At 39.2% G+C, this 14,181-nt stretch overlaps 1 protein-coding gene across 1 annotated transcript in view; it reads right to left on the reverse strand.

Annotated features, from left to right (window-relative positions):
* LOC126199008 (putative Ras-related protein Rab-33) overlaps positions 1 to 14,181 on the reverse strand; it is a 99,897-nt gene that overhangs the window by 69,999 nt on the left and 15,717 nt on the right. The window contains exon 2 of the mRNA XM_049935688.1: positions 9,016 to 9,135. Within this exon, the coding sequence (XP_049791645.1) occupies positions 9,016 to 9,135 (120 nt within the window). The remainder of the gene's footprint in view (positions 1 to 9,015; positions 9,136 to 14,181) is intronic.

Raw genomic sequence — 14,181 nt, forward strand, 5'->3', positions numbered from 1 at the left:
TAAAACCACCATGTAACACCATCCAAATCTTTATCCATCACATTAATGACAGAGCATCAAATAACAGTTTCTTGCTGTGAAGACATCTCAAGCTGGCTAAACTTTGCCATCTGTCTCAAAGAGCTCACTTTACCAACCTAGTCTGACTTTCGTTATACCATCTGTCCAGTTCCATGAATTGTAGGGTAACTCCACAGATATCTTCAGATGTAGGCAATAAAATTGTTCAGAATCCAGTTCCAACTTTTGATGGGTAAAGCGAATCTTCTTAACAGCAGCAGCACCAACATCCCTTAAAATCTTATTCATGGCAGTTGATTTTATGAAAAGTACAAACCTGGCAAACTTCGGAACTATGTTGTGACCATGACACCTTAACAAAAAACTTAAAGAGCTCAGTTAGCTCACTCTCAAGTTTTGTAACTCGTTCACTCATCGAACTCAGAAACCTCACTCTCAAGTCTCGTAACTCATACAATTGCCAAACACTTAAAATGGTCTCCTCTGCAAAGAGGTAATCAATGTGCACCTTCATATTTTCACAGTGCAATGACTGTTCCATAAAATTTCGGTCATTTAGTAAAGCAAAGGACTGATCTTTGCACCCATGCCAAAGCATTTACCAATACCTGCATTCATCAGTGACACAGAAGAAGCTGTTCGACCTCCTTCCGTGGATTCAGCAGAAGAAATAAGACACAAAACATGTGGAGCAGTTACGAAGGCTCACCCGGAAAGCAGTAACATATCTATGGCAGAGAGGGATGCACTATTTAAATTTTGCCAGGTTACCGAGATGGTGGTTCTACCAGCTGATAAAGGTAATATCACTGTTTTAATGCCTCATGACAACTATCACAATAAAATGAATAGTTTACTGAGTGATAGCATATACCAGAAGATCAGTAAACACCCCACCAAACAGGTGGTAAGGAAGACCACTTTGCTTCTGAATGCCTCCCCTTTCCACCAGAAATTACATGAAGATTGAACCAAGTGGGGTGGTTCCTCCTAGGCATTATGGACTTCCAAAGATCCGTAAGAAACGTGTTCCTCTGCATCTGATAGTGAGTAACATTGGCTCTCCAACCTGTGACTGTGCAAAGGCCTCTTCTGGGAAAATGCGCTCATCACATACATAACTCTGCAGAATTCACTGGCAAACTAAAATCACTCAAACTGAACAGTTCTGATACATTAGTCAGTTCTGATGTAGTGTCATCATTCACAAAGGTTTCTCTTTCAGAATCATTATTTATAATTGCCAAAGCCTTTGATAAAGAGATTTCAGATTTGTTTAAACATGCCTTGACCTCATATATTTTTTATTCAATAAGAAATTTTGTCACCCTTGGCGGCCAATGTCTTTATGGAGGACTTTGAGGAAAAGGTGCTGGAATCTGCTAGCTTGAAGCCCACACTATTTTGGAGGTACATTGATACAGGTTTGTAGTGTGGCCTCACAATGAAGATGAAGTGAAATAATTCTTAAATCATCTAAATTCCATCCACAGACAAATTCAGTTCATGATGGAAATTGAAAAAGATGGATCCCTTCCATTTCTGGATGTTTTGATATGATGCATAAATATTGGCACTTTGGTACATGCAGTACACTGGAAAACAACCGAAACAGATTTATAGTTACATGCAAATAGCTGCCACCATCCTTCTCAGACAATGAGTGTTCGCAAAACTCTGGTACGCAAAGCATATGTCATTTCCAATGAGAGCAGTCTGGAGGATGAATTTCTACACCAGAGAAAAGTTTTTGAAGCCAACGGGGACTCTCCACAGCAGATACATAAGGCACTATGAATGAAACCAACAGTGGGAATAAGATATGCAGAAGAAGACATGGAAAGTTTTAAATCCATGGCTTTTCTGCCATATGCGGGAAGCCTATCATCAAAAATAGGATGGGTCCTCAGCAAACACATAGTGACAGTGATTTTTCGCCCTCCACCCAAAGACAGCACTACTCCTGGGTTCCATCAAATGCTTCGAAAATATGAAACATGGGGTTACTGGATCCCCTGTGAGTGTGGCCATTCATACATCACATAGAGGGCATGTATAGTTCCTGATAGATGCACAGAGCACCACAGGTACACCCGGCTCTTACGGTGGTGGCAGAGCACTGTTTTTGAAACTGGGCACTCTATGGTGTGTGATAACATACAAATTTTAGCCTCAACTTCATCTCTGTGGGGCTCAGCAGTGAAAGATGCAGCTGAAATTCAGTTGGCAATGAATTTAATTAATAGTGATAGTGGCTTCAGCTTGGACAAATCATGGAATATGGCACTATCTGTAACAAACTCAGAAAGACATCATAACGGTATCTCACACTGATACTGCGACATCACCGTATGGATTGATTGTGCAGCCATAGATCTAATTTCATGCATATTTTTTACCTCTTTGCCACCAAACAACATCTCTGGCACCTTGTGTATCTGTGGTTGTTTTATTTGTGGGAGGGGACCAAACAGCGAGGTCATCAATCGCATTGGACTAGGGAGGGATGGGAAGGAAATTGTCCTTGCCCTTTCAAAGGAACCACCTTGACATTTGCCTGAAGTGATTTAGGCAAATCACAGAAGACCTAATCAGGATGGCTGGAAGTGGGTTTGAACCGTCGTCTTCTCAAATGCAAGTCTCGTGTGCTAACCACTGCGCCACCCCACTTGCTTTGTGTATCTGCAGCCACATGCACAATGACGTGGTGCAGAGGTTTAAAAGGATTGAGCAAGTACTGGAGTATCAGTCACCGGACTCACTCTGAAGAAGGCTGGACAATACACAGCCGAAACATTGAAAGACAAAGTGAAATTTGCACATCTGCACACCCAAAATTTTATGAGACAATCATTGTGCCATGAAAAGATGAAGATGCACAGATCAAATTTTGATTCCAGTTTTTACATAAACTGCACAACCATACTGTGTATACAATATATCATTTATCAAGCCTATGCCTTTTGTCTTTGTGTGTGTGTGTGTGTGTGTGTGTGTGTGTGTCTCAGGCATAAAGAATTGTTCCTGTTGTGGAGCACAGATAGGATGAACTGCTTCATCTTAATCATACCTTCTATTTTTCAATGCCGTACTCTTAAAATGGTTCCCAGACAAACCATTTCTCACTCATCATCCCTGATTCTTGCAGTGATGAAAGGATTAGTCACCAACTATCACTCCTTCCATAACTGACACTCAGGGTACAGCCATACACCATTAGCACATTTTTGTGGAGGAATCTCTCTTGTGGTTTATTGGCTTAAGCTGTGTTACCCCAGAAAAAAATTCCACAAGGCAATGGAGAGTATACTGTTATAAATGAAGATACAATTTCCTTTTGAAATGAAAGATGCTTCTAAGTGTTAAACATGCTTAAATAAGCTTCTTGCTCAGTTTATCAAGCTGACTCTTGTCCTACCCAGACCCCGTAAAATTTTCAACAAGTTGTTTCATTATCTGCCATTCTATATCTGCATCTACATTCTGCAAGTGCAGTGACCCAAAAATCTGACAAGGGTACTAGTAACTTTCCCTTGTTAGCAACTATAATAAAGTTAGTTTTCGGGCTATCCTGATCTTTTGTCAGTGTAATTATATCGAATGAATCTGATGGTTGTTTTATAATTTTCTCTTTGATGTTCTGGTGTAAGAATGAGTGGTGGAAAACTGGTGGAAAACCTAACAGGGAATCATTTCGGCTGTGCAGCTATTCTCAGGTTGAGGGAGAAACGCTATTTAATATGAGTATACCGCCAATGTGATGTACCTGATCTCTGCACCAACTGTTGATCACATTGTCAGATGCTAAGTATTTATTATTTGCAAAAGTGCATGTACTAAACATAAAACTGTATAGTGCAGTTCTTAAAAACAGCTTATACAGAAGTGGTCACCTTAGACTATGATACCGAGTGTTAATATATTCAGAGACTTTATTACACATTTGGCATAAATTGTGCAGGATTCATAAGTATGTTTAACTTAGCATATTAATATTTCTTAATGAGAAATTCTGAATAAAAACAGTGTTACAAAGTTATAATCAGCATGTTGCGGAATTCTTCTACAGATTTAAATTGATAAGAAACTGTACACCTTTTTCTTAAATAATTTGAGAGGCCAGACAAACATGTGGTTCCTGAGTAGGACAGCAGCCTTTTCAGTAGTTGCAGAGGCAACAGTCTGCATGATTGACTGATCTTCGCCTTGTAACATGAACCAAAACGGCCTTGCTGTGCTGGTATTGCGAATGGCTGAAAGCAAGGGAAAAGTACAGCTCTACTGTATGACTAAATGATTATGACATCCTCTGGAGTAAAATACTCCAGGGGTGAAATAGTTCCCTATTTGGATCCCCAGGTGGGAACTACTCAGGAGGATATAGACATCAGGAGCAACAAAACTGGCTTCTATGGATTGTAGAATGGAATGTTAGAGCCCTAATCAGGTAGGTTGATCAGATAATTTAAAAAGGGAAATGGATAGCTTGAAGTTGGGTATAGTGGGAATCAGTGAAGTTCAGCGGCACCAGGAACAGGACTTCTGGTCAGGTGAATACAGTGTTATACACACATAATCAAATAGGGGTAATGCAGGAGTAGGCTTAATAATGAATAAGAAAATAAGAATGTGGGTAAGCTATTATGAACAGCGCAGTGAACGCATTATCGTAGCCAAGATAGACACAAAACCCACTCCCACCACAGTAGTACAAATTTATATGCCGACTAGCTCTGGAGATGGTGAAGAGACTGAAGAAATGTATGATCAAATAAAAGAAATTATTCACATAGTTAAGAGACACGAAAATTTAATAGTCATGGGGGACTGGAATTCAATAGTTGGAAAAGGAACAGAAGTCAAAATAGTAGATGAATACTAAGTGTGAGTGGGGGGAGGGGGGATAAAAGAGGAAGCCACCTAGCAGAATTTTGCACGGAGCATAATTTAGTTATCGCTAACACTTGGTTTAAGATTAATAAAAGAAGGCTGTATACTTGAAAGAGACCTGGAGACACCGGAAGGTTTCAGATTCATTATTCAATGGTAACACAGAGATTTCTGAACCAGATTTTAAATTGTAGACATTTCCATGGGCAGATGTGGACTCTGAGCACAATTTATTTTTTACGAACTATAGATTAAAACTAAAGAAAGTGCAAAAAGGTAGGAAATTGAGGAGATGGGACCTGGATAATTTGAAAGAACCAGAGGTTGTTTAGAGTCTCAGAGGAAGCATTAGGAATGATTGACTATAACAGCGGATAGGAATGCTGTGGAAGATAAATGGGTACCTTTGAGAGATGAAATAGTGAAAGCTGAGAATCAAATAGGTAAAATGACAAGGCCTAGTAGAAATCCTTGGGTGACACAGGAGATACTGAAATTAACTGATGAAAGAGAAAATATAAAAATGCAGCAAATGAGGCAGGCAAAATGGAATACAAATGTCTAAAAAATGAGACTGACATGAAGTGCAAATGGCTAGAGGACTAATGTAATGATTCAGAAGCATATATCGTTAGCAGAAAGAGAAATATCACCTACAGGAAAATTAAAGAGGTCTTTGGAGAAAAGAGAACAAGCTTTATGAACATCAAGAGCTTTGTTGGAATATCAGACCTAAACAAAGATGGGAAAGCTGAACAGTGGAAGGATTATATAGAGGGCCTCTCTGCAAGGGAGAAGAATTTGCAAACAATATTATAGAAACAGAAGAGAACATAGATGAAAATGAGAAGGGAGACATAATACTACGAGAAGAATTTGACAGAGCACTGAAAGACCTAAGCTGAAACATGGGCCCAAGAGTAGACAACACCCCGTCAGACCTATTGATAGTCTTGGGACAGCCAGCCATGCCAAAACTCTTCCATCTCGTGTGCAAGATGTATAACACAGGCGAAATACCCTCAGACTTTGAAAAGGATATAAGCATTCCAATTCCAAAGAAGCTGGTGCTGACAGATGTGAATATTACCAAACCATCAGTTTTAATGCACTTAGAAGATAGGTTACGGAAAGGCAAACCCATGTTTATAGCCATTGGAGATTAGAGAAAGCTTTTGACAATGTTGACTGGAATACTCTCTTTTAAGTTCTGAAGGTAGCAGGGGTAAAATCCATGGACCAAAATGCACTATTTACAGCTTGTACAGAAACCAGACAGCAGTAATAAAAGTCGAGGGGCATGAAAGGGAAGCAATGATTGAGAAGGGAGTGAGACAGGGTTGTAGCCTATCCCCAATTTTATTCAATCTGTACATTGAACAAACAGGAAAGGAAATCAAAGAAAAATTTCGGAAGTAAATTAAAGTTCAGGAAGAAGAAATAAAAACTTTGAGGTTTGGCGATGACTTTGTAATTCTGTCAGAGACAGCAAAAGATTTGGAAGAACAGTTGAACGGAATGGCTAGTGTCTTGAAAGTTGGATATAAGATGAACATCAACGAATGCAAAACAAAGATAACGGAATGTAGTTGAATTAAATCAGGTGAAGATGAGGGAATTACATTAGGAAACTAGACATGTAAAATAGTAGATTGGTTTTGTTATATGGACAGTAAAAGAATGGATGATGGGCAAAGTAGATAGGATATAAAATGCATACTGGCAATGGCAAGAAAAACATTTCTGAAGAAGAGAAATTTGTTAACATCAAATATAGGTCAAGTTTTAGGAAGTCTTTTCTGATGGTATTTGTCCCTGTAGTGTGGCCATAAATGGAATTGAAACATTGATGATAAACAGTTTAGACAAGAAGAGAAAAGAAGCTTTTAAAATGTGGTGCTACAGAAGAATGCTTAATATTGGATGAGTAGAGCATGTAACTAATGAGGAGGTACCAGATAGAATCGAAGAGAAACGTAATTTGTGGCAAAACTTGACTTCTAGCCAAAGGGATCAGTTGATAGGACATATTCGGAGACATCATGGGATCACCAACTTAGTATTGGAAGTAAGTGTGGGGAGTAAAAATTGTAGATGGAGATCAAGAGAGGAACACACTAAGCAGATTCAGAAGAATGTAAATTGCAGTAGGCAATCGGAAATTAAGAGGCTTGCACATGATAGAGTAGCACAAAAAGCTGCATCAAACCAGTCTTTGGACAGAAGACCACAACAGTAACAACAGCTCTGGGTACTTTTAGAAAATTTATTGTACACTTTAATTGCTGCATAAACATGGATATTGTTAGTTTCTGTGGTAAGACTAGAGATGTACAGTTTCTAGTATTATGCTCATGTTTTCAATTTGTTAAAGGTATGTTCAGCAACTATATAATTAACACTGTAAAAACATATATAAATTAATTACTGTCAAGATCTTATATTTAATGAAAAAAAGCTTACTATCTACCCTTGCCACTATTCTGATTGCCTTCTTCTGAATTATAAAAATATCATTTACATTTTTGTAGTTTCCCCAAAGCACTAATTCGAACCCAAAAACGGACTGAAAAATACAAAATATGCTATTCTTACATACTCTTAAGTTACAAGTGTCATCAGTCTCCTCAGAATATACATCACTCTGGAAGCCGCAAACTGCTTTCCCTTATAAAATGGATTCAGTTAGTTATAATCTGTTGCTGCAAATTCCATAGTGCTACAGTTTAGAGAGCCACACTGAGTAATCAACAGCTGAAGGTCTCACTTAGATCACGGAAGTTATCCATGTGTGAGAATGGTCTTTGACTGCTGATAAAATGTTTCTAATGAAGAGTTCTACAGTAGACACTCCTATAACCAAACTGTGAGGTGCTTAACATCTTGCTCAGATCTAGGTACCAATATATCTGTTGAAACATGATGTTTTCAAAAAATTTGACTAGTACTGGAATAAGTAAAATCTGTCTGCAGTTAACAGGCTCAGATCTTTTGCCTTTCTTAAACACCGGAGCCACGTTAAATGTTTTTAAGGATAAGATAAGATCCTCCCACATGACATAAATTTAAAGAATATGTTAATGGTGCTATGATACAATGTATTGCTTCTTTCAGTAAGTTATTCAACATATTGTAAATATCTCGGACTTTTCATTCCTAGGCTTACCTCCACAAAATTACTAAATGATGATCTGGCCAGATTAAGAGTGAGGTCAGTGTCAGTTGAGACCAAGATATACACTGATGAGGCAAAACATTATGACCAGCTGCTTAATAGCTTGTTTGTCCGTCTTCAGAAATAAATACATCACTGATTCTGCATATCAGGGAAACAACACTTTGTTGGTACATTTGTGGAGGTTACATCAGGCAAATCTGGTCACCGAGACATCAAAGTGAGTTCACTGTAAAGCTCCTCAAACCACTGCAGTGTGGTTCTGTCTCCGCTAAAAGATGGCATTGCCGTCAGGGAAGACATCATGCGTGAAGGGATGAAGATGGTTCACAGCTGTCAGTGTGTCTTTGATTACTACCACAGGTCCCAGGCAAGTGCAAGAGAATGTCTCCCATAGCATAATACTGCTCCCACCAGCCTGCATTCACGGCATGCTGTACTTTTCAAGCCACCATTCACCTTGATAACAGCATTAGTGGAGACGATTATCAACCTAGTGCAGCAAAAATGTGATTCACCCGAAGAGCCAATATATTTCACTGATCGATGTTCAAATCCCGATGCTCCCATGTCCACTGCAGTAGTAATTAACGATGTTGGGTGAACATGCACGCAACGCCACCAGGTGGCATCCTACGCTGCAGTGGGAAGTGCTCCTAATGTTTTTGCTGATCAGTATATTTCTCAGTTTGACACACAATTAAAATACTGCTGACATTACTTCAAAAACTTGTGATTCATTTAAACCAAACCCAGACAGTTAATAACCTGTTGGCCTTTACATAACTTGTGTTTATATGACAGCAAGTGAGAAGGAAAAAGGAGAGTAAGTTTAGCTATAATATAGGTGAGTGGATGCAGGCAACAACAGTTAGGTAAATCAACACATTCACGTCTCTCTCTTTCAAATGGAAGAAATGTTCACTTACCTGAAAAGATGCTAATTTTGTCACATCATACACCAGAACAACAGCACGAACATTTCGATAATAATGTTGAACCATAGATTTACGAAAGCGCTCTTGTCCAGCTGTGTCCCACAGCTGCAACTGCAAACATCAAGCAATGTGTTAATAGTTTACTTTTATACAGATAAATAGGAATGAGAATGTTTTAATTTAGATCTTGTAGGTTGAATTAAATATGTGCTGCTGATTGCTTATGAAAAGAAGACAAGAGGAAAGGGCAGATAATTGCATTCCATGGGTATATCGGACAAGTAATGGAGAGAGTAATGCAGAGATACTGAATTGAGATGTGGGAAAAAACAAATCCATGGCACCATTTTACTAAAAGAAGGTATCAGTTGATAGGACACATCCAGAGACATCAAGGAATCATCAGTTTGGTAATCAAGGGAAGTCTGGGGGTAAAAACTGTAAAGGTAGACCAAAGCTTGACTACAGTAAGCAGTTTCAGACTGTTGTATATTGCAGTAGTTATGCAGAAATGAAGAGACTTGCACATGGCAGATTAACATGGAGAGTTCAGATTGAAGATAACAACAACAACAACAACAACAACAACAACAACGTCACTTTAAATGGAACCCAGAGGTTTTAGAAAATTAAATATCCTAAATCAAAATATATCCAATTGTCACTAACTTTTTTTTTTAAATAAAACTTCTGGTTGAAATAAGTACACTGTATATTTCAACAGCTTCATACATACTTTGTAGCTGTGAGCAAACTGAAACAATTCGTGCATGTTTTTTAGTCATATATATTGATGCACACGACGTTTCAGTCATATATGGAATAACAGATTTCTGTTTCAATGATAATCACAAAAATCTCACGTAGAATAAGAGATTATTCGTGACTGTGACTATAAAAGATGGAGGAGTAACTGTGAGATAGCCCTTTTGTGCTCATTTCTGCTAGTGTCTGTCTTTAAAGTTGGGACCTTAGTAACTGGAAGAGTACACTACAGCTGATCAGGGAGAAGTTCAGTCCCACTATGACCAACATCTCTGAACTTGTCTTTTCATCTACATTATTTCTTTCTGGGATGAAAACTTCTTCAGATATATTGATGACGCATTTGTGGTGTGACCACACATCAGTGAATGGTTTCAGTAGTTCTTCCAACATCTTAACACTCAGCATCCCAGCACCAAATTAACCATGTGATTGCAAGAGAACAGCAAACACTCATTTTTCGACATCCTAGTCAAGGACAAAGCAGATGGCCCTATGGGACACTGTGTACAGGAAAGCCACCCACATTGATTTTCACCTGCATGCCTCCAGATGCCCTCATCCTTCAGAGCATTAGAGTGTGCTACGCACCCCTGTACACAGAACCTGTGCAATATTGAATGAGGAAAGCCTACCAAGGGAGGTCATCCACCTTGACAGACTCGAGAAGAGTGAATACGGCAAGAGACAAATTGGAGTGCTTTCTGGCAGAATGTATATACCCAGCACATTGAACACAACAAGGACAACACAATTGTGTGTATGCCATTTGCTGGGAAAGTATCAAACAAAATCAGCACAATCCTAGCTCAGTGTAACATTACACATGTTTTTCATCCACCTCCAAAAACAGGTGCACTATCAGGTGTGGTATAAGATGACCTGTGGCTCCATAAACTGGATGTCTGGGGGATATTCACTGGGCTTCCATGGGACCTACGGTAGTAATCGAAAGCAAAATGATAGCTGTGGACTATTTGAACATTATTGCAGACCGCTGCACCCATTCGTAACTGATGTCTTCCCTGACAGTGATGGCATCTCCCAGCAAGATAATTCTCACCACCTATTTTCAAAAGTGCAGTATACAGGAATGGCACAGGTTACTAAAAATGGTGCTATGTAATGGAAATAAGAAGAACAGAGTGGAAGTAGACTTCCTAGCATTTGCAGACAATATAACCATGATGATGGAGTTTCAAACTGTAATAGAGCACATTTATATTCTGAAGGAAGTAGCTGAATAAACATGATTATAAAAAATCCTCTGAAAAGGCAGAAGAAATGTCAAAAATATTAAAGACAACACACACCAAATGAATGCAAAATATGGAGCACTCATGGTCTAGACCAGTAGTTCTCAAACTTTTTTGGCAACAGAGCCCTTCTGAAATACTAAATATTATACAGAGCCTGAAAATAAGCAAGACCTGGTTTTATGATCATTCTTTAATTATAATTGTTTAATGAAAATCATACAAAAATAGAGACATTATACACTAATGACTTCTACAACAACATACAAAGCAACACACATAATATAATACACAAAATAACACTGTATTCATTCTATTGTAAACTGATAAAATTGTTTCCATTTACAACTGTTTAATGTCAGACTTGACAGAAGAGAATAGAACACACGTCAGGTCAGTGTCCAGTCTACTGCAGTATCTTGTCAATGCAGCTGAGAATCCTGTTTCACACAAGTATGTTGCTAGGAATATGAGAAGAACAGTCAGAGCCTGTGTGGCCAGTTGTGGATATTCATCACAAGCCTCGCACCAAAAATCAAGTTACACTGTTTTGAAAAATGATTAAATGCTTGAATTTGATATCATTTCTAAAAAGACTTCATAGGTTTCATTCGACATATTTTCTGGCTTCTGCATATGGGATACAAAAGGATTCTGAGCCCATGAATTCATATTCAGTTTTGTATTCTGCTCTTCAGAAAAATATGTCTCAACAGATGCATGGATAGCATGGAGACATTGGACCAATTCTTCACATCTACATCTACATGATTACTCTGCTTTTCACAATAAAGTGCCTGGCTGAGGGTTCAATGAACCACCTTCAAGCTGTCTCTCTACTGTTCCACTCTCGAACGGCGTGCGGGAAAAACGAGCACTTAAATTTTTCTGTGCGAGCCCTGATTTCTCTTATTTTATCGTGATGATCATTTCCCCATATGCAGGTGGGTGCCAAAAGAATGTTTTTGCAATTGGAGGAGAAAACTGGTGATTGAAATTTCATGAGAAGATCCCGTCACAACAAAAAACGCATTTGTTTTATTGATTGCCACTCCTATTCATGTATCATTTCTGTGGCATTATCTCCCCTATTTTGTGATAATACAAAACAAGCCACCCTTCTTTGTACTTTTTCGATGTCGTCTGTCAGTCCCACCTGATGCGGATCCCACACTGCACAGCAATACTCCAGAATAGGGCGGACAAGCATGGTGATGGTGTAAGCAGTCTCTTTAGTAGACCTGTTGGACCTTCTAAGTGTTCTGCCAATGAATCAGTCTTTGGTTTACTCTACCCACAACATTATCTACGTGATTGTTCCAATTTAGGTTATTTGTAATTGTAATCCCTGGGTACTTAGTTGAATTTGCAGCCTTCAGATATGTGTGACTTACCACGTAATCGAAATTTAGTGGATTTCTTTTAGTACCCACGTGAATAACTTCACACTTTTCTTTCTTTAGGGTCAATTGCCACTTTTCACACCATACAGATATCTTATCAAAATTCAAATACACTTTGTGATCAAAAGTATCTAGAAACCCCCCAAAACATACAATTTTCACATTAGGTGCATTGTGCTGCCACCTACTGCCGCGTACTCCAATTAACAACATCAGTAGTCATTAGACATCATGAAAGAGCAGAATGGGGTGCTCCGCGTAACTCACAGACTTCGAATGTGGTCGGGTGATTGGGTGTCACTTGTGTCATATGTCTGTAAGCAAGATTTCCGCACTCCTAAACATCCCTAGATTCACTGTTTCCGATGTGATAGTGAGTGGAAATGTGAAGGAACATGTACAGCACAAAAGCGTACAGGCCGACCACGTCTGTTAACTGACAAGACCACTGACAGTTGAAGAGGGTCGTAACGTGTAATACGCAGACATCTGTCCAGACCATCACATAGGAATTCCAAAATGCATCAGGATTCACTGCAAGTACTAAGACAGTAAAGCGGGAGGTGAGAAACTTTGATTTCGTGGTCAAGCAGCTGTTCATAAGCCACACATCATGCCAGTAAATGCCAAATGACAGCTCGCTTGGTGTAAGGAGCATAAACACTGGACGACTGAACAGTGGAAAAATGTTGTGTGGAGTGACGAATCACGGTGCACAATGTGGCAATCCGATGGCAGGGTGTGGGTATGGCGAAAGCCCAGTGAACATCATCTTCCAGTGTGTGTAGTGCCAAATAGTGAAATTCAGAGGTGTTATGGTGTGGTCGTGTTTTTCATGGAGGGCACTTGCACCCCTTGTTGTTTTGCATTGCACCGTCACAGCACAGGCCTATACTGATGTTTTAAGCACCTTCGTGCTTCGCACTGTCAAAGAGCAATTTGGGGAAGGCAATTGCATCTTTCAACATGATTGAGCGCCTGTTCATAATGCAAAGCCTGTGGTAGAGTGGTTACACAACAATAACATTTCTGTAGGGGACTGGCCCGCACAGAGTCCTGACCAGAAACCTACAGAACACCTCTGGGATGTTTTGGGATGCCAACTTTATGACAGGCCTCACCAACCAACATCGATACCTCTCCTCAGTGCAGCACTCAGTGAAGAATGGGCTGCCATTCCCCAAGAGACCTTCCTGCACCTGATTGAACATATGTCTGTGAGAGTGGAAACTGTCATCAAGGCTAAGAGTGCTTCCAAATATGGCAATTTATTATGTTCTCTTCTGAGAGCGATACCCAGTTCTAGATTTCACTATTTCTCATTATCAGAAACTTACTTGTCCAAGAATTATAATGATAGCAAATCTGTCAGTTTAATACAAGAAAAACTTAAGTCATATGCACAAATATATCAATAGGCAAACTTATTTAACCCTGAGCTGCCATGGCAGGTGGTCAGCCATAACCTTGTTGAAGGAATCATCCCAGCATTTGCCTGATGTGATTCAGGGAAACCAAGAAAAATGAAAACAGAATGGCCTGACAGTGCTGAGCCTCCACCATCCTCTAAAATCTGTGGCCAGTTTCTGAACAAATGTGTTACCTCAGCCAGACATACGTAACATACAGTTCTCCTATGTGATTACTTCTTGGAACAAGTTAGCTTAATAAGATAAAAATACGTACACGTTGTTCCTTTTGTCTATTCACTGTGCACAACCCCACACACTTAA

The sequence above is a fragment of the Schistocerca nitens genome, chromosome 8 (assembly GCF_023898315.1).
Source record: "Schistocerca nitens isolate TAMUIC-IGC-003100 chromosome 8, iqSchNite1.1, whole genome shotgun sequence".
In the NCBI taxonomy this organism is placed as follows: Eukaryota; Metazoa; Arthropoda; class Insecta; order Orthoptera; family Acrididae; genus Schistocerca; species Schistocerca nitens.